We start from the raw sequence: 20,455 nt of genomic DNA, 5'->3' as shown, positions 1-20,455 counted from the left end.
AAATTGGGTTTTAACCAGGAAGAACGAAACACAATTGACAATTCGCAGATGTAAAAAGGCATTTTACTACGGAAAAAATATTGCGTTTATTGCAGTGTTGGCTTCAATTTTTCAATGTTTTGACAGGTTACAAATAAATATACCAAAAACTTAAAATCTCGTATAATAGTAACTATAGTTAACAAAAGGAATAAAAAATAAATACCATTTACCAAATATTTAAATAAAGTTAGTTTACATTTGACAGAAACTACGACGGTTGAGCAACAAGTTTACGTATATGTACTGGGAATTAAAGACTTTTTATTTCCCATATGGAAAAACAGATTAAGAATAGAACTAAACCACGGAGGAAGGAGAAAGAACAGCATCGCACTAAAACGATATTAGAGGAAAAGAGAATATAAAAAAAAACGTGAAAAATGTTCACCTACTTATTGATCGACCCTCGTGTTGATAAACCATTTAAACAATTTGTTGCTAACATTATCTTTACCAGATTTTACCCTATGTTACTAAAAATGGCCCAGCAAAAAAACAGTCAAAATGAATCAACATGAAACGGTTATTTTAATTCCTATAAATAAATCTAATGGCGGTTTCAATTTCAAAGCAATTATTTAATCAAAAACGCCATTAATTTACTTGCAAAAATTAAAACTTTCTCAGACAAAAAAATCAAGCTGATCAAAAAAAATTTGGTAAAACTGAGTTGGGTATAATTTGAACTAATACGCATTTTGTGGTTTTTTTGTTATAATAAACAAAAAGTTATTTCATGAGAGCGTGGACAACTGCCTTGACATTTAATGCTTTTAAATCGGTGTAGGTTTGCCCAGTACCCACAAAAACTATGGGCTGACCCGTAATATAGGTCATCGATATTGCTGCTCCAACCTGTAACAAAAATTGTAATTAAGATACAAATATAGACATACTGTTCTCGCGGAGTGAGTTTACCCGTGCGTCATCCCCCTGTGATGTAGAAGTAGACATGCATTATTGAACATCCTTGTCTATTGTGAACTTTCAGAAAGGGTAAATATCTAAGTGAATGTCTATTTCAGTCATTGTCAGTTTGAAAACCATTGAAATTTATTTGATTTGTTTACTATTAATTCTTTTCCGTTTCTTTGGCTAGACGCACATTGAGACGCATGCGACGCAACACAGGCAGGGCAGCACAAGTCTTACACCTCACACGTCACCTTAATTCTCAGATTGAGACATCTCAATCATTGAGGGACGCACGTAACATCGCAATTTGTTATAGCAAAAATCGCAAAATCAATATAAATTGTATGTGCATGTTTTTAGTTGAATTTGCGGTAGTTTTTTATATTCTAGCCAAGTCCATTGATGTCGGACAATTTTTTTCTATTTAGTATACCCACCTTCCTCCGCCCTTTTAAAAAATATAATTATTAAGTTATCTTAAAGAAATTTCGAAAAAACACGTGGGTAAAAATTGGCCTAATTTAAGTTGGTTATGGGTTAGTTAACCCTGCAAAAGTCTTGGGTTAGCTCCTAGAACCTCACTTGTTAAAATATAGAGCAAATTTTGGAAAAAATTTAAAAAGCACCATTTTCCGATTTTCCTGAACTTATTCCAATTTTCCGAAAGCTTCCAAAGGCTGCTTTCCACTATTTGGTACCTCAAAAAAAAAATGCGTCGATGAGACCAAACATGACCTCAATTTTGTTACGTAGTAAATCTATTTAAAAAACCTTGCAATTAAAAAGAAAAATTTAAAATTACCTTGTCATCGATGGTGTCAAATTTAGTTAAGACGATTCCATCAATTAAGTGCGGACTGGTTGTTGATGAATAATCGGCCAAAGCTTGATTGAATTTCACTAATTGGTCCACTGCTTCGTTTCCTACTAGGGCTTCACCGACAAAAAGAACCAAGTCCGGTTCGTTTACCTTAATTAACTTTGTTAAGGCTCGCATCAACGGTTCGTTATCCTGCATTTATAAAAAAATCAACCACTATCCTCAAAGTATTCTAAATTAAAAATACCTGCATCCTTCCAGCCGTATCAACTAGCACAACGTCAAACTTAGAATCACGGGCAAATTTAATAGCTTCCATAGCAATTCCGGCAGCATCCTTACCGTATCCTACATGAAAAAATTGATATGTCTATTTTGTAAATAACCAATGAACAGTTAACCTTTTTCGTACAGTTGAACCATTTGCCGTCCCCTGTGCCTTTCCGGGGGATGTAAAGCGTTTAAATGCCTCATATGAGTTCTAAGTTGCTCAACTGCACCAGCCCTAAGTTTTATAAGAAAATTAAATAATATCAAGAGTAAATATGAATGAATTTAACGGATTAATGATGAGCACAGTTACATCTTTTTTTTAGGCTTTGGCTACGATAGAAGCGGTAAGCGGCAAGCGACAAGCGGAAGAGCGGTGCCGCTAATGTTTATACAAAATTAAATGTACTTCTGGACCAAGTATGCATTTAATTTTGTATAAACATACACAGCCGCTCAGTCGCTTCTATCGTGCCCAAAGCCTTCAAAGAGAATGGGACAGCAAATTTGTAGCTCTTTTTTCAACGACTGTATCTTCAAATTGATTTCCTCGATTTTAATAATTCTTTTGACAATTAAAAGGTATTTTTTTCTCTTTTTGATGACCTAAATAATCTTTTCATTATACTTCTTTCATATTTTCATCTCTATTAGGAGTAAATAGACTATAAACCCGAACAAATGTATTCCTTCTTCGACTGTGTAAAAGCTACCACGGTAGACGCGAGTGTTTTCCTGGATTACTCTAAGATTAGAAACTAAGTTTAAATTAACGTGAATCGGGAACAAATAGCGTCACAAGTTTGGTATAGTAATAGAAAAAATTAACACCTTATAGCATTTAACTATCAATGTTAACAAAAAAACAACTGTAATTACTTACCTAAAAGTATCACACGCCGCAATAAGTACTTGGAGGTCATTCTCAATCAGCCAAAAACAAATTTTCGATAAATTAGTCGATTTGCCGACACCATTCACCTAAAACCCCCAAATACAACAATTAAAACAACTTATAAACCAATATTTGCGCTAACCTACACCACAAAAAGTCATGACAAACGGTCTACCGTTCCGTTTGGCTTCTAAACAGTCTCTTAATATGTCAACTCTCCTATTCGGGCTTAGAATTTGTACCAGTGAATCCGTAAGAGTATTCTTAACAATTGTAGCCACAGAGTCAAAAGTTCCTGGAAATATTTATGGTAAACAAATATTGTATGATTTATAGTTTGATTAGTAGCACCTAAAACTTTTCCTTCCAACTTTGCGGCTACGGAATCGCACAGTTTAGCAGCGATGTCAGTTGCGACGTTTTTAGCAATTAAATGATCGCGCATTTTCTCAAGAACGGGATTCATGTCGTTCATGGTAAGATTTTTTGAGCCTTTCAGTGTGAATAATAATGGTTATATACAACTTTTAGAGACACTGCGATTGGTTTGCATTACCGACAAGTCCTTTAAAAATAGAGAACATTCCACCTTTTGATTTTTTTGCTTCCGGTTTTTCGATTACTTCGTCATCTTCTTCCTCCTCGTAATCCTCGTCAGAGGATTCAACTTCCAAATCTGGTATACTACCTTGCATCTGACCAACGATCTGAAAATAGATTTTAGCATTCACCAACGGAAATCGCAAAACTTCTTCCGCAAAATTGTATACGTTACAAATTCGATGCATTAGCATTGCTATCTCAAAAACTATAGTTGATAGAGCTTTAGTTAAATGGAGGCAAAGTTGACACTACTAATTGGCACTACTAACATGATACAGTTACCATTATTTACCGATTAGTTAAATAATTTAGAAATTAGTTTTCTCTACCTTAATGGTCATTGTTGACCTAGGTCAAAAATAGAGTAATCTCTAGATCTGGCATAATAACTAAAATAGCCGGCATTCAGCACTTGTTACCAATAATCAGTCACTTTGCCATTTAATTAATAAATTATTAGTTTAGTTTCAGTGGCGTGGTTTATTATTTAATAACCTAACAAAAAAACATTACAGGGAATAAAAAAAACAGACTATCCCGATAATGCAAAAATACATTTTGCGAAACGTCAGCTAAACTGTAAAGTTTGATTTCCAGTACCTACAAAACCAACTCGCAAAAACACCAACATCACCTATTCAACCGAGGATCGTAAATCGCAAAATATTAGTATATAATTACTATAAAATCGTACTTACTTCCGTATCTGGAGTGAAATGACTCTTTGCATCTTCAGGACGATCTGATGTCCGTTCCAAGTTCTGCAAGTCTTTATTGGTCCCGCCTAAATCCCAAACTCTAGGTTTTTTACCAGCTTTCTCTTGGGTAGGACTTTTTGGAGTTTTCGGACTTCTTCTATTAGATGCACAAACATATAACTATATGAGTACAATCAAACCCTAATAGGATGACGTGACATTGAAATACCTGCTGCAAATATTCTGAATTTGACGTTTGTGTCTTTATTAGTCAATATTTTACGTGATCCTATTTTTGTTTTTCCTCATATATACAAACATATTTCAACACTTGTACAAATTAATTTTATTGATAATTCTTACTTGCTTTCTGGCTTTTTCTTCTGAGACATTTTCTGCGCAAACTTGGCTCTATTAAGTGCCAAAACATCACTACTCAGAGTCCCATTATCTGCCTTGGTTGGTGATAATGGTGGCGTTTGGAGGCTCTCATCTAAAATTATACAAAGTGAGTCCTATAATTACTACCAATAAATTTTTAGAAAAATGTTAAAAAAAGTTAAAACAAAACATTTTTTGCCTAATACACGTTTGTTTACAATGGTAGGGTATTCTCTCTTCTTCTTCTCACATTCATTTCAATATGTATACCATTAAGCTGAGAAAGATCACACATTTCACATTTTAATAAGAATCAGCCAGGCTTATACCATTCAAAATTCAAAAAATAATAATAAAAATAAATGTTTCATTTTAGGTTTTTATGACATTCTAGCCACTGTTGCATTGGTTACATAACAGTAACATTGGCTGCCCCACTAGAAGCAAAATAAAATAGAATAAAAGTTGGCCAACAAAGAAGTTATCAGGAAATTATTTTTGGAATTAGCTCAAAAATTAAATTAAAATATGGACAATAAACACCATATGAATTTTAGTACATCTAAATACAGGTTTTAATTTTTGCCTCACTCAGCAGGTTTCCTATTGTGCACTTAATACATAAATAGCTATTATTTATTATTTCAGTTTATTTGCAGTATAAACCAGGATTAACAAAAAATATATATTGAAATCAAGAGGGTTGTTTAATTTCATGAAATATACAACTGAGTTGAAATTTTACCAAAGTAGTCATGGGATTTCAGATGCCATCTGAACAACAAGCAAACACCTGAAATTAAATAAACTTATAAATATTCATAACATTTCATACTAATCATGAACTTTCTAGGTGTCACATAGTTAAGAGACTTTTTGAGAGATTTTTGTCAAGACATTGCATTTGCATAGTTTTATTCATCATTTTATTTAAGCTTTTAAAACAAGTCACAAATATTGCAATTAGAGCTAAACATTAAATCGACATGTCAATTTTAATTATTTTTTCTGTGACAAGAGAATTGGAGATTGAAAATCAAATTAATAAAATTCAAATACTTATGAGGTTTGGGGGTTAAAAAAATGTCCATAAAACTTTTATAAACCATAAAAATTTTGCAATTTCAGATATTTATAAAATTCAGATATTTCCAAAATTTAGAGGGGATCACGAAAAGATTCAGAAATTTCATAAAACTTCTGATTGTTTCAATTTTAAATTTCCAAACACTAACAACCCTAGAAATCAACAAAAAAAAACAAAGTATTAGGTTATTATTATTATCACTAATATTTCCACAGCCAAGTCACTCCTTCCAAAAGACTTAAAACAGATTGAGTAAATTGAAAAATAGCAGATTATAGCATAGATGTTTGGTAAAATCATTGTGTTATTTGCTATTTGTGAGCTTGTAAGCAACAGAATTAAATTAAAAATTCCCAATAATTTACAGCAGTAAGAATTTACAAAACATACCTTCATTAGCAAAATTAACTTCCTTCTTTTTCTCCTTTTTGGCTGGCTTTTCTTCACCCTTCCTTTCAATCATAGAAGCTACTGTTTTTTTGGATTTTGCAGACTCATCGAAAGTTCGCATCTGTTTAGGGAGCTTGGATTGTGTTTTCCCCCATTCCTCTGCCTTCCCAAGTATGCTTTGAAAGGATTGTGCAAAATCGAACTGTTGGAAGAACCCTTTGTCAGCAAGTTCATTTTTGTACTTGTCCCGAAATTCCAATTGGACAATGTTTAGAAACTGGTCCACATAGTTCAACTGTAAAATTTTTTGATAAGCTACCACAAACACCAAATCAAACTCATTATCTAATTTGTATTGCAACAAGAGGCCGCCGTCCTCAAACGTGTTTGTAGGCCTTTCCTAAAACAAGACACAAAATGTGAGGGAATATGGTAACATATTTATCAATTTGAAAAGGCAACTTACTTGCAAAATGACATTTTGTATTAGTGCATTTACAGAAGTCGTCAATAGCTGACTTGTACTCTGAAAGCACCATAAAACTATGCCTCCTTTGGTAAAAATTGTAAATAAATCTAACATTTTCACTAATTTTCCTAACTTCTTGCTTTCAAAATTTGCAACATTAACCTTATTCCATATGTTTTTAGTTTTTACACGTCAACTTTATATTGACATTTGTTTTGATTACTGACTACTGACAGATCAAAGTTTTCACACTTTATTTTCTATCTTCTTCTAGCGTCCGTAAACATTAAAATAGACAAGAGAGACGGAAGATCTGTTTTAAATAAAATGTCAACAGTGTCATTTTTAGTTGTCACTTATTTCTGACATTTGCCATTTCTTACACTATTTTGCTTGCTGGTTAAATGGTGATAAAAATTAAAAAATTCTATTAATTTTAGCATCCTGTTTTGTTTAATTAGAATATTGAAATTATTACAACAGTAAAGTGTATAACTGAAAGCATAAATTAGGAATTAACTCTTAGCATAATGACTAGGTATTTGTTGCCTCAGTGTATTTAATTATGGTGTCGCCTCATGTTTTACCGCGATTTCTAACTTTTGTAAATTTTAGAGCCAACATAGAACTGGGAAACGTTACCCCACACAATATTAAACAACTTAAGACGTTAAACAGTGTGGTGTTCCCCGTGTCGTACAATGACAAATTTTACAAAGATGTATTAGAAGCAGGAGAACTAGCAAAATTGGCCTATTACAATGATATTGTTGTTGGAGCAGTGTGTTGTCGAATTGATACATCAGAAAAAAGTAGGCGATTGTATATAATGACTCTTGGATGTCTCTATCCATATCGAAGACTTGGAATTGGAACTATGATGGTGCAACACATTCTGAACTATGTGGAACAAGATGGAAATTTTGATAGTATATTCCTGTAAGTATATGCCCACATTAATGTACTGAAATATTAAAGCAATTTGTTATAGACATGTACAAGTAAACAATGAAGGGGCCATTGATTTTTACAAGAAATTTGGATTTGAAATAGTTGAAACCAAAGAACATTATTATAAACGAATTGACCCAGCTGATGCACATGTTCTTCAGAAGACAATAAGAAAAAATAACCAAGTGAATGGTAGTGTTGATTGAAATATTGTTAATGCCATACATTTGTAAATGCTGTTTAATTTTTGTATGTGTATTTGTTTGAAATACACAAACTTGACTTGGTTTTCATAAAAATTAACTTCATGTGTTAAGTGATAAGGTGAAATTTGATAATGTATATTTCATTAAAAAACAAGGTTGACTAATTACATTTTTTCCCTAACCTAACCTAATAATGTCCTAATATTTTGTCATTGTAGTTGTACAGTTTGATTACAATTTTACTGTACAGTCTTTGCACATACTATAGAGTACTTATAGAGATATCTGAAATAACCAAAAGTTTTTGAAAATTCAATTTTTTTGTTAATTTATTTGATGAGAACTAAAAATAAAATATATTTTACTATTGCCACTTCTCCTCCACAATGTGGCAATATCATTTTTGAGATTCAACTTAACATTTTTTTTTTATTGGCCTCCTATTGGATTTTTACATATGAAGAGCCAGGAGGAATAACCATTAATGTCCAAAAAAGTGCTTTCCAAGAAAACATCAATTTGAATGTTAATTGACCCCCTTAAATGAAAAAAATAATTGTAAATTGGGAGTATTATATCAATAGAGTTAATAAATAATGCATATTAATTACTACCCTTCAAATTCATTGAGAAAAAACAATGAATGCCCATCAGTACTTTCATCTTTCTTTCCTCTTTTGTTTTGTAATAATTAGAGAGTGTTCAAAAAAGAAAAAAAAAGTAAGATTTTGCCAGGTGTGACTGCGTTTACCCTGTTCTAGGAGAGTGTAAACCTAGCTCACTAGGTGCAGAAAATCAATCTGAACATTTTTGGTCTCTTGGAAAAAGATGTTTGTCTCGGACTGCTCTTTTACCTCGTGCTAACAGCAATAATACGATTGAGCATATACTAGGTGTTTAAAAAAGAAAAAGTTAAATTTCAAACTAAGCTATGCTAGTTTTGTCCATCACGTTTACCAAATTCTAAGTGGTTGTTAACTTAGTCCACTAGGTTCAAAAAAAGTGTTCTAAACATTTGTGGTCTTCTGCAAAATTTCCGTTACTCTAACCGTTTTCGAGATATTCGACTTTCTTTACCTTTTTTGCAAATTGCATCAGGTTTTTGAAAATTCCGTATCACCGGTTCATTTTTCAAAATAATATAAAGTATAAAAACTAAAAACTTTTATTTTTATTAGATGGAGCTGTAGAATAACGTCAACAGCGCCCTCTAATATAGTAGAATGAAAGTTTACTTTGTCACAGAGAAGACCTAATCATTCGACTACTACTAGAGCAAGAGCTTATGGCCAGCAGCGTTAGTTACCTCTGACGCCCTTTAGATGGCGCTACGACTCCTGAATTGTTGTAAAACTGTGACCAATTGTGACGTCACAGTGAATGCTGAGATTGGTTCTCGTCTACAATGTTGCCAGGTCTACCGTTAAAACGGTATATCTACCGTTTTTGTGGTACCTTTTTCCTGTTTTTTTATATATATAATCTATCGTTTTTAATTATATTGTTATTATGTTGTTTGTGAAACTTTTCAAAAATCTTTTGAAAAATCTCAATTTTTGAAGTACGGTTTTCATATTTATAGCAAGAATCAATGATTAAAATTATTGACAACTATTAAAAGACACTTTGTATAATAATACTAATACTCTAATAATACTACCGTTTTTTGACTGATTATTCTACCGCCATTAACTATTTTGACTTGGCAACATTGCTCGTCTATAAACTATAAACTCCTACGTATTTTTTTAAGACAGCTCGTAGGCAGCAAAAATGTACTTATAGCAATAAAAAAGTAGAACAACGCAAATTATATAAATATTCGTTTATTAAAAACACTCGTAAACATACAGGAAACAGATTTAACAAAAAACATTTTTAAAAGTTTTTTATACATTATTTGTAAGCTAGATTTTGCACAATACTTACAAAAATTGAAATTTAACTAGATATACAAATCGCGAATATAGTAACTTAAAGCAAACATAATAAATAGATAGACTAATACAGGGTGATCCAGTAAAGCATAAACGAACTGTGTATCAAATTTAAAAATTTAAGTTAAAAAAAAGCAGAAACTGGCAAGAAATAAACGTTATTTTATTATAAATAAGCAGATTTTTAAACAAACGGTTCAGACCAATACCTAATCTTACTACCGCTGTGTTTTTCAAACACGTGACTGTTACTAGATCGGACCTTTGACCTTAACTTAACATCTTTAGGTTTCAGCATGTGTTTGTGATTGGTCAAGCCCCTAGAAGGCGTTATAATCGATTTTGAACTTAATCCGGTGCATTCTAAAAAATGTTCGTAAGTAGGTTGACTAGGAGAATGGTTGTTGCTAACTATATTGTCTTTGCTAGGGTTCTGGCTACGTCTCAACTCTAATTGTTGTTTAAGTAGTTCTAAAGAAGTGGGATTTAGAGAGGGTAGCGGTTGTTCCGTAGCTCTGATGTAGTCAACCCTCTTCGAAAAAACTTTATCAAAAGCCTCCTTTTTCTGATCCTCCACTTTGATCTCTTCCAATTCCATTTCCTCTTCCACGTCATATTCTTCGATTTCACAATCGTCCAGTTTAAATTCCTCAAAATTTTGACTTAAATCAAAATTTTCAAAACAGGCCGGTTTCACTTTAGGACTGGGTTTATCCAAGTTTTGATGGTTTTCAAAACTGGAAAACACCTTTTTAGGCTCAATTTTCATTCTTTCGTGCCTCTTTTTGATTTCGTTGATCAGTTGGTTGTTGTTGAAACCGTTGATTAGAGTGGACACTGATGAACCAATAACGATGGGTTTTCTCGGGTGAGAACTTTTGCCTTGTATAATTTGGGTGCTGTTTTTGATGTAGTTGTCTTGAGATACGATTGGTTCGTCGGTTTCGTTTGGGTCGTCAGGTATAATGATTTCTGAGACTTGTGGTAGTTTAGGTATTTCAACTTTCTTTTTATTGGGGGAGACTTCTGGTGCTTTACTAACTGGAGTTTGTTTGGCTAATTGAACGTTCAGTTTTTCTACACATTTTTTTACTACAAGAGTTGGCGCTTCCTCCTTGTTTGGTGGAGGTTCTGGTATTGAAGGTGTAGGTTGATTGATTCTGGTTTTAATTTCGTTGGTGGTTGGACTGTGGACTTCAGCTACCACACTAATTTTGTTTGAGGTGACTTTTGTTGGGGGTAAGTTCAGTTCGCTTATTGAGCAATAGTCTGGCTCTAAATCACCGTTGCTACTTAACTCACTTGGTGGTTTTTTGGGTATGATATGGATTTTTCCTTTTGAAATTAAATTGGGTGGTTTTGGTGGTAACGCTGGTGGAGTCCTGTGGATTTTATTTCGTCTGTTATCAACTGGGTGTGGAGACTTTTCCATTTCGATGTAGTGGTGACTCTCATTACTAAACTCTCCACTATTTCTAGGCACAACTGTTGGTTTAGAGCATTCTGAAGAACATTCGCTTGTTTTGCTGAGAATTTGCTCGTAATCGTTACTATAAATACTCTGAGGCGTTTCATAGAAGTTTGGTGTTTTTTGTATTGGTGTTTCATAGTAATCTTCTTTGTTACTAGTTTCGTTGGTCTCAGAGCAATTTTTCTCCTCTTCATCACTGAATTTAACCCGTTTTGTATGGGTTTTTCTTTCAATGTTTGGTGTTTTAGGTGGCGAGTTGATATCACTGATGTTCTGCAACAGAATTTGGTTCATACACTCCAAAACTGGATTGTTACGGTAAACGTTGCTGTGTTCTTCGTCTTCTTGGTCGCTAGCACTGGCATACCAATTGTTGTCTGAGTTGGCTTCCCCTCCAGCAAACGCACAAATAGTTTCTGAGAGCTTATTGTTTTCTGATTCTAGATTTTGTGGTTCTAAAGTATTAATAACAGTCTTGTTACAGTCGGATGAAAGGTTTGTGCTTGACTCTGACATATCTTTGCTGAGGATACTTTCAATACTTTCAGAAACGACGCTGATTTTGTCACTGATGCTTTCAGGGGGTAAAGAATCCAGGTGGTCGTAATCAGCACTAGTGTTGTCTTCATTGGAAATTGGACTTTCATTTCGCAGTTTAAGCACTTCAAAATATGTTCCTGTACTTTTTCTTCTGCGACCTGAATGAGAGTTGTACTTATTTTTTTGAAAAACCGCTATTTTGTTAGAGGCTTTCTCGTAGGATTCGTTTTCAGACTTAGTGCTGTAGTCTCGATATGTGTCACTGCTGCTATCTAACGATTCTAAATTGGAAGATTCAGTCACTACATATTCAGAACTACTGTCGAAACTTTCTAATGCTGATGTAGGATAATACTGATTGCAATTTTTACAGTAGGTGTTCGCTAGCAGTTTTTTAATGTCGCTAGTTTGAGCTTTGATGATGTAATCTTTTTCGCTGAGTTGATGGCTGATTAGTTTCTGCTCTTGCTTCAAACGGGCCTCAAAAATTAGCAAAGCCTTTAGAACCTTAGCAAGCTGTGTGTCTCTTAAAGACTTTTCATTTAAAAACAACTGCTCTTTTTCTTGAAGTTTTCTGGTGTATTCGGCGACTAGATAGCGACAACGTTTGGTTTGCAGCTTGAGGTCTCTTTGAACGTTCTCGAGCTCTTCTCGTACTTTCTTCATCTCTTGTTCAGAATAGGATATCTGAAAAAGGAAAGAACCAGATTAGATTTTTACCAGAAGTAACAAAATGTAAATCAGTATGTGTAGAATGTCACGCGAAGTAAATCGAGAGTAAAGGTTGTAAATAATAATAATACAAAAGACAGACAAGTCTACTTTCCATCAAGATAAATGCCGACCCCGATTCGAAATGTAGGTAATACAAAAGTATCGAAAGTTTTCAGCGGTTCATTAAGATTTATTCGACCTGCACATACAACCGACAGGAATTAAGAGTAGATTGCGGATGAAGCTGGTTTCAGGCATACACATGTAAATAAAATTTTCACTTTATGAGACATTCCTATAAAAAACATCAATAAAATCAAAAAACTGATTATTATTAGACATAGCAAAAAGCCCCCAATTGACCTGATTATTGCAGAAAAACACTGCTTTCTATGTAAAAAAAACTACTTTACATTTGCACCACGAACATGCACAGCCGATGCGCATTTTTATTGCGATGTTTACAAAAATTATGCAGTTTTCTGCGAATTAATAGCAATTCAGGGTCGGCTTTACTATCATGGTCATGATCTTGAGCCTTTATATGTTTAGTTCGAACCAAAAACCACGACTAGAAAACGTGTTAATCGGTATTACTGTAAACCAGTTGACACTTTCATAACAATTATTATTAATAACATTACCGTATTAATGAAACTTGATTAGTGAAGAAATCCAGGTCACCCAATTGCTACAAAATTTTCGCAATAATTACATACAGATTGGAAAAAAGTCAATAATACAACCAGTATTTGAATCTTCCTTGTTGTTGGTGCGGCCCCAAGGTAATCAGTTTTAAAATACCTAACTAAAAGACAATCAAGGCTAGGGAGAACCTTGAACCATCCCCAGATTGTCTTTTGAACAAAGCCATTGACATTAAAAATTGAAAGTTTACAAATTATTGAATGTTTAGGCGATTTTCTTAATTGCGTCACCGGACAATAAAGCGTTTTTTTCTGGCCTATTGATTGCATATGAATAAAGAGAAACTTGTATGGAATACAAATAGGTTGATTAATTTAAAAAAAAACGTTGAAACGGATGTGGTTCCTGAAACGTCAAGAGAATCGATAATCGATTAGTTATTGGAAGTGATTATTAAACAAAAAATACGATTTGGACTATAAATAATTCTAGTGTGTTAGTAAATATGTGCAACAGTGGAACAGTAGATTATTTAAAAATTTAAGAAGAAAAACTAGTTCTGTAGAAAAAGTTTAAATACATTAAATAAAAAACTAAATAACCTAACCTACTTCTGGAAGAACTGAGTTTTAAAATAAACCAAATTGATTTCCCTGAAAAATATTTCAAAAACAGTAGTAAGGTTACTTAAAAAATTATATTTAGCTACCTTATTAATTAGTTTTTTTTCTTGCTAAAGTAAGAAAGTTGTTGAATGAAACTTATTCTCCTTCAAAAAACTCATTTTTAATTTACATTTACATTTAGGAGGTCAACAACAATCGTTATGAATGACCACATCAAACGATATTCACTTAAACAAAACAACAACATAATTAATAAACATTTTACTAAAAAACGTTAATATGGCTAGTTGGTATAGTATCTAAACCGGCAGCTTTTACAGCAATTTCACGCTTAATAAATAAATTTAATGACTTTGAATTATGCCGCATTCCAACATTAAAACACACTATTGTTTTATGTTGATACAGTTTCTCCTCGCTAAAGTGGTATGATACGGCAAATTATGAAATTTGTGGAACTTAATGAAAGTAAAAAGTTGCTTAATGATGACAATATGAGCTGTAAACGTTACTTAAAAATTAAGAGTGGTTTAATTATTGTCTTTACCCACATGGTCTGGTAATTAAGTCTGTATCACCCGCATACAAATAAAACTCTTTTAATAGTTTATGACTAAGACATAACTGGACAGTCATGCTAAATTTGTTGCATTTTATGTACTTATCTTGGAAATGGTTTTGGTTTTTATGAAATTTATTCATTTTCGAGTATAGGCAGTATGCCTAAATCAATAATGACGTCAACAGCCAGGTGTGCAAAGAATTTCTTTGGTCCGAAGCACAATGAGTGCATTGACTTATATTTTCAAGTTTGCTTTGACAAAAAATGCTCGGTTTATGACCAAGGTCGTTGACGAAGCAACGGTTCTTGGAAAAATGTGCAACCTCAATGAAACGTTTTTGTACTGCTTCCATTTACATTGATCTAGATATTAATTGTTTTTCTTTATACTTAAAACACTGCATTTGGTGGTTAACACTAATTGAGGTATTTTTGAAGTTCAAACGAAAATCACATTTGTGCAAAAGTAACCTCTCTTAAGTCTTATAAGAGAGCCTACGAAAGGAACTAGTTCTTGCTTTGGAATGCGAGGAATGCTAACACGACATAGACTTATGACTGTAGACAATGTACCGGCATATACTACCAATAAATAATTGTATTTAAATTTTTTATTTATCCTTGCTTATCACTAAAACCGGTTAGTTTACATAATTCTGCCATGTCTAAAAAGGTCAATATCCTAAACATAAAACGATACAAATATATAACAATTATATAGTACACTTCCTGCTGGCCCAGATGATTAAATGTCAGAAATGTATCTATTAATTCTAGTTTTACTAAAAAGTACTCTACCTTTTAATGTGACCAGATAAATAATCTGATCTGAGCTAAAAATTATTGGTAAATCATATTACTACACTATGTATAATATTTGTTTATAAAATTAAGCAAGTGTGAAATATTTAACATTATTATAGTCAATTAAATAAATTGATTTCAAAAATATGCTTTTGCGTGTTTTTAATGCTTTCACTTGTGTGTGCTTGGAGAAATATACATATTTTATTATAATTTTTGTTGCATCTTTCTGTTTTATACTGGTTGACGTGGTAATTTTGAAAATTGACTACAGCATAAAATTTGTTGTAATTTATCAAAATCCGCGTGTATGAAATGTTTCATAAACAGGGTTTCTGGATTAAATGGTTTTTCCCAAAAAATTGGGAATTATTTTTAAGGATATTTTTATTTTGACTGGAGTACGCTTCATGGAGCGAGCAGAGGGTTTTTGACGTCACAATGAGGTAATTTGACAGATGGGCAAATTATGGTTTTACCATATTACGTCATCGTGACGTCAAAAACGCCCTGCTTGCTCTATGGATGATGAAAACAAATGCGGCCTCAATCTATATTTGTGAGACTGTTTGTATTTAGATACATGAAAGTCCAAATTACCAGCCATATTTTAACGTTTGAACGAACCTCCCAGCTGTCATTAGAACCAAGTTAGAAGCTGTCCAATTATAACATCTTCAATAAAACTTGTTACTTGCGCTGCTCTATTTCCGATCAAATATCTCGGTTATTTGTAATTTTTGAAATAAAATTGTGTTTAGTTGAAATAAAACCAAAATTACAGGCTACATATTGACGTTTGAGCGAATCTACTAAATGTCATAGGAATCAAGTTAGGAGGTGACAAACTGTGACACCTTTAATATTTCGTGTACAGTTGTTTTGTTGTATTCCATTTCAAATATCTCAGTTATTTGACCTATTGCATTTTCAAAATTATTTTAGAGATCTCTCACAATTTTCAAAGGTTAAATACGCTTGTAGTCTCTGGAAATTTTTGAGAGTTTCTTTGTAGTTTATAAATGCGTTTGGCATTTCTACAATAATTCTAGAAGCTTCTGGCAAATTGAAAAAATCTTGAAAACTTTAGGATGCTTGTAAGAGCTTTTGGCAAATTTTTTGAAAGTGTTGGTTTTTGGTATATCCAAAATAATTTTCGAGGGCTCTCTGACAATTTTCAAAGGTAAAATACACCTTTAGTAGTCTTTGGCAATTTTTGAGAGTTTCGTTGTAGTACATCTCGGTAGGTAATTTCAAAAAAATAGGAAGTTTAAAACACGTAGGACATTCTGGCAATTTTAGAAAATTCCTCTCTAGTATCCCTCTATAGCCTTTGACTATTTGTTCCTCTATAGCCTTTGACATTTTCAAAGTAATTCTAGAGGCTTCTGACAAATTTAAAATAAAAGAGAGAGAAGAGATAAAAGAAAATGAGATTTGAAGTAGGTAACAACACAAAGTAATTTAAAAATCGGTGAAATCGACTATAGATAGGAACTGTACCCCCTTCTGGGACAGTTTGAGTTTATGAGGAATGCACTATACCTTCAAAGTTGTGGAAGGGATTATACTAAAGTTTTGTATTTGTTTGGCGTGCACAACAATGCTCTTGGCCATTTTTTCGGTTATTAGTGTTTTTTCATAAAAACTCTGTCTTGTCAAAACAAAGCAGAAGTTTTGGGCTACTGCATCACCTGCACTGGTCTATTTTCCGGCCAATATCTCAGTTTTGTGATTTTTTTAAAGAAAATTGTATTTAGGTTGTCATCTTTAAAGAAACTGAAGAAAGATGCGTACAAATGTATTCAAATCCAGGAATAACACATTATAATGTATGAATATTTTTTGTTTTGACTGGGGAAATCGAGTAGATGGACCTGGCAACCTTGTTTATCAAGAATGGATCATCATGAATATTTGATGTACAAGTTCATACAAAAAAATTGCTAAATTGACCTTAAAAGTTGGTTACATAAATTACGGTCTGATTTGAATGGCGGATGTCTTCGATAACTTTCTTAATGTCTGAATTTCACTTTTCCTTATAAGTTTGATTGTTTAGAAGTAATTTATTAATTATATAATTTTTTGGTCTCTAACTCCAGGAATTATTCTTTTAGTTTTAAAATTACAACATTTGGTAAGGTAATTTAACATGACATGACAGTAATCCGTAACAGATTCATAATTTTGCGCAACGTTGAACAAAACCTCTTATATTACTATCAACTTATAATAAGCAAACTTCAAATGATCCAGGTGTTGGTATATAAGGACAGCTGCAAAGCCATATGACTCCAAATGCAGAAATTCATTTTATGGTATTTAGGGGTATGCATGTAGGTTTTCCATGAAAATTAAAATTCTTTTTAGATCAAAGACCTCACGCACGAAACACTAACCAGGCAAGTGATACATTATTTGATATTCGATGTGTGGAAACTAATGATCAACTATAACTAGTTCCAATCATGTAAAGTTTTCCATTGAAAGTGTGCTACTAATTACCCATATAACTTATACCTATTTAATGTGTTTTATACATGAAGAAACAGGCAAATTACCTTGTTTTTTTCGGATAATCCCATATCTGCATAGGAAGTGAATCCAGAAGATTTGGTCTCGGTTGTAGTGGAACCCAACGTGTAGTACTTCATAGTTGAAGAAGATAGTAATCCACAGAAGTAATTCCGTCACTCTGACACTAAATTTAAGTGAACCCTTTTACAAACTCGCCCTTAGCGAGTGTGGACATTGAAACTGGTTTAGTACAAACACAAAACCGACTCAATTATCGACTAAAAACAATTGCGCGCGTATAAAAGCGTGATAAAGAAACGTTAACCCGTACTATACAGGGTCTTCAACATGGCACGTATACGCGAAGCAGACAACGTTTGTTGTGAAGAATTTCGAGCGTCGTCTTACGAGGAGCGGTTTCGAACGGTTACCGTGCTTTGTCCCTCTTACCCCTCTCCATTTCTTACCTGTATAGTTACCTAAGTCGGCCAAGTAGCCATACGAAAAGCATGGGGGCCCACACGGTTTACCTGAAGAAAGAGGACCGAAGTCTTGTGGCGAACCGAGCTATTGTTCAGGAACCCCGGTCACCTCCCTCTGAAATGATAAGGCAGAAATCTTTGGTATGTGTGCTGAAGAAAGTTTTCTCGATTTTTTTATGATAAATTGGTTTAATCGAGAGTGGGTCTCTGATCGGGGAATTTTAAATATCACAGCCAGTGTGGATATATTGCGACATGGAATGCAATTCTGTTGTGAATGGGACAGAGAAAATTACTTCTCGAATTGACTTTCCTTGTTGTGTTCTCATTGAAGCTGAAGGCATATACTGAAGTTTCTCGTTTATTGTTTATTTAGACAAATTTGATCATAAACGATTTAGTTTTGTTAAGATGGGCAACGTATAATCAGATTCAACTAGCAAACTTGTCATAAAGAATGCCATTGATCTAGGATATCATTAAACTGAATGAAGAATTTCTTTATGTATTTAGCTTCTTGATAAAATTAACCCAGTAATTTAATAGTGATCTGGAAAAAAAATTGATAAAATGATTTTCTAAACCCACAAACATTTCTTGATTAACCATTTTCCTTCATGGATCTTTAGGAAAAAATTCCAATAGTCAAGTGCCATCTAAATTCATATGTTAATCCAGAATATAAATTGTCAAATACAAGTTTAAAAAAATATATATTTGTAAGTTCTTATTCCTGTTAAAACTAATGATTTACGTTGTACGTTAACGCTAACGGAATGATTTAAAGTTAAAACTAAAAAAGAACAAAAACATTATTTAACAATTATGTGGCCTCCATGTTACAAACATCGATTATCACCGTTTAATTATACATAAACCAATTTGGTAAGCTGTTGGGTTTTTCTTCAACTCTATACAGAGGAGATATACCTAAAAATAGCACAAACCTCCATTTTAACCACATAAATCAACAACATAATGCTCGTAGCAGAAAACGTCACTGATGTGACATCATTCATATTTTAGAATACTTCTGTCATGGAAATTACGTATGTAAATTAAATGTGGTTTATTAGATAATTAATGACTTTAACAGGGTTCAGGGTTACTAGCAATATTTGACTATGCATATGAATTTATACCTATATGCTTTGGATTCTTATATAGAGGAGTTTCATAACATTTAAAAAACTGACCATAATTTTTTTATTATGTTATAACTCAGAGAAACCTTCTGGTTATGACCCAATTAAAGAAGTATTGTATCACTGTATCACCTGAAATAATTTGTAAATAACTAAGAAAAACTCTCAAAATGTAAAATTGACTAATCTTTGTGGAATATTATTTAAACCTGCTTATCTTTTCAAATAATATGTAAATTACTAACCGAAAAGTACAATGCAAATTTGCTTCTGGTTTCCGAGAATATGTTTAATGTTCATCCTTATCTGTTCCTGTAAGTAAACAGCTTTCCTGACACTAATGAGCATACTTATCGGTTGAACAAAATGTTCTCTAAATTGAGGAAATTTTTTTCACTATCGCTTCAGTATACTACTATACCTAAGTGAGTCTCAAAAACACTAACCATTCGCATAATTAAAAAAAAACAGCCATAATAATATATTCTTTAATAATACTGCATAACTGAAGCCAATTGACATCCGTTATAGGTATTAGACTTATTAATTAATTAGAATCTAAGCAAATAATATTAAATTAGTTTTAAGGCCTATTTTAATATGTTCTGTTATGCCTATTACTTGCTGACACACTCTGTTGGTCAGTGCAGATATAACTGGAACCTGATTTTTTTTATTGCAAAAAGTTTAAGTTTAATGTAATAAAACATAATCAGGGACATATGGCATATACGCCTCGATAAAGTAATGGTTTTATGAGAATGATGTGCAGATAACAGTGCTAATTAATTGTGCTTGATTTACTTGAATTGTTGAAGTCCCCGTTTAAACTTAAGTGTCTTCAAAATTTTGCTTCTATCAAGTTGAATCCTTTATTGGAAAAGATGACTCTTTCAATACAAGAAGACAAAAATGTTGGTAAAACTCATAAATAAGAAATTGATATTAGTGATAAGATAATTTTTTTCGTGGTAAAAAAACCGTTGATGAGGATATCACATCTAGGAAGTTGTATTACTGGTTGCCTCATTCAAGTCAGAACTTTACTACTAACGTAACTAAAAACTGATTTGCGCTATTTACAACAAAAATTGTGTACCATGTGTATATTATTGTAACATATTTCTTACTGCATTTCCATACGTTTGTGTATAGAACTGTGATAAAAGGAAACTATCAAGGGAGACATTTTGGGGTTTCAAGTATAGAGGGCAACCCGCAATACACCAATCTCATGACGATATTCTCGTTGTCGAGGCTCATACAGAGCATATTGACA

At 32.8% G+C, this 20,455-nt stretch overlaps 3 protein-coding genes across 3 annotated transcripts; 1 reads left to right on the top strand and 2 right to left on the bottom strand.

Annotated features, from left to right (window-relative positions):
• Positions 1 to 147: 147 nt before the first annotated feature.
• SrpRalpha (signal recognition particle receptor alpha) lies at positions 148 to 6,753 on the bottom strand. Its single transcript, XM_081982891.1, has 12 exons — positions 6,568 to 6,753; positions 6,102 to 6,501; positions 4,607 to 4,736; positions 4,244 to 4,400; positions 3,499 to 3,649; positions 3,294 to 3,434; positions 3,089 to 3,237; positions 2,931 to 3,028; positions 2,179 to 2,282; positions 2,025 to 2,125; positions 1,760 to 1,969; positions 148 to 897 (listed from the first exon to the last, which is right to left on the bottom strand). The coding sequence occupies exons 1-12, from the start codon at positions 6,682 to 6,684 to the stop codon at positions 772 to 774; spliced, it is 1,884 nt and encodes a 627-aa protein (XP_081839017.1). The 5' UTR covers positions 6,685 to 6,753; the 3' UTR covers positions 148 to 771.
• A 183-nt stretch (positions 6,754 to 6,936) lies between these two features.
• On the top strand, positions 6,937 to 7,891 carry san (Probable N-acetyltransferase san). Its single transcript, XM_081982893.1, has 3 exons — positions 6,937 to 7,108; positions 7,186 to 7,509; positions 7,562 to 7,891. The coding sequence occupies exons 1-3, from the start codon at positions 7,101 to 7,103 to the stop codon at positions 7,725 to 7,727; spliced, it is 498 nt and encodes a 165-aa protein (XP_081839019.1). The 5' UTR covers positions 6,937 to 7,100; the 3' UTR covers positions 7,728 to 7,891.
• A 1,646-nt stretch (positions 7,892 to 9,537) lies between these two features.
• LOC145731216 (uncharacterized) lies at positions 9,538 to 17,963 on the bottom strand. Its single transcript, XM_081982886.1, has 2 exons — positions 17,594 to 17,963; positions 9,538 to 12,362 (listed from the first exon to the last, which is right to left on the bottom strand). Exons 1-2 carry the CDS (start codon positions 17,684 to 17,686, stop codon positions 9,849 to 9,851), a joined length of 2,607 nt encoding a protein of 868 aa, XP_081839012.1. The 5' UTR covers positions 17,687 to 17,963; the 3' UTR covers positions 9,538 to 9,848.
• Between the last annotated feature and the right edge of the window lie 2,492 nt (positions 17,964 to 20,455).

Source organism: Ips typographus, linkage group LG6 (assembly GCF_016097725.1).
Source record: "Ips typographus isolate SLU linkage group LG6, UJ_Ityp_2.0, whole genome shotgun sequence".
In the NCBI taxonomy this organism is placed as follows: domain Eukaryota; kingdom Metazoa; phylum Arthropoda; class Insecta; order Coleoptera; family Curculionidae; genus Ips; species Ips typographus.
Note: the sequence above shows the minus strand (reverse complement) of the source record. Positions and strands in the feature narration are given on the sequence as shown.

Bases quoted from the DNA above. Each gene is read 5' to 3' on its own strand.
- SrpRalpha (XM_081982891.1), bottom strand. From the start codon at position 6,684: ATGTTAGATTTATTTACAATTTTTACCAAAGGAGGCATAGTTTTATGG. The intron at 6,502-6,567 runs GTAAGTTGCCTT...GTCTTGTTTTAG, and splicing joins TACAAAATGTCATTTTGCAA to GAAAGGCCTACAAACACGTT. The intron at 3,435-3,498 runs GTAATGCAAACC...TCACACTGAAAG, and splicing joins TATTTTTAAAGGACTTGTCG to GCTCAAAAAATCTTACCATG.
- san (XM_081982893.1), top strand. The intron at 7,510-7,561 runs GTAAGTATATGC...AATTTGTTATAG, and splicing joins AATTTTGATAGTATATTCCT to ACATGTACAAGTAAACAATG.
- LOC145731216 (XM_081982886.1), bottom strand. From the start codon at position 17,686: ATGAAGTACTACACGTTGGGTTCCACTACAACCGAGACCAAATCTTCT. The intron at 12,363-17,593 runs GTAATTTGCCTG...TTCCTTTTTCAG, and splicing joins GATTATCCGAAAAAAACAAG to ATATCCTATTCTGAACAAGA.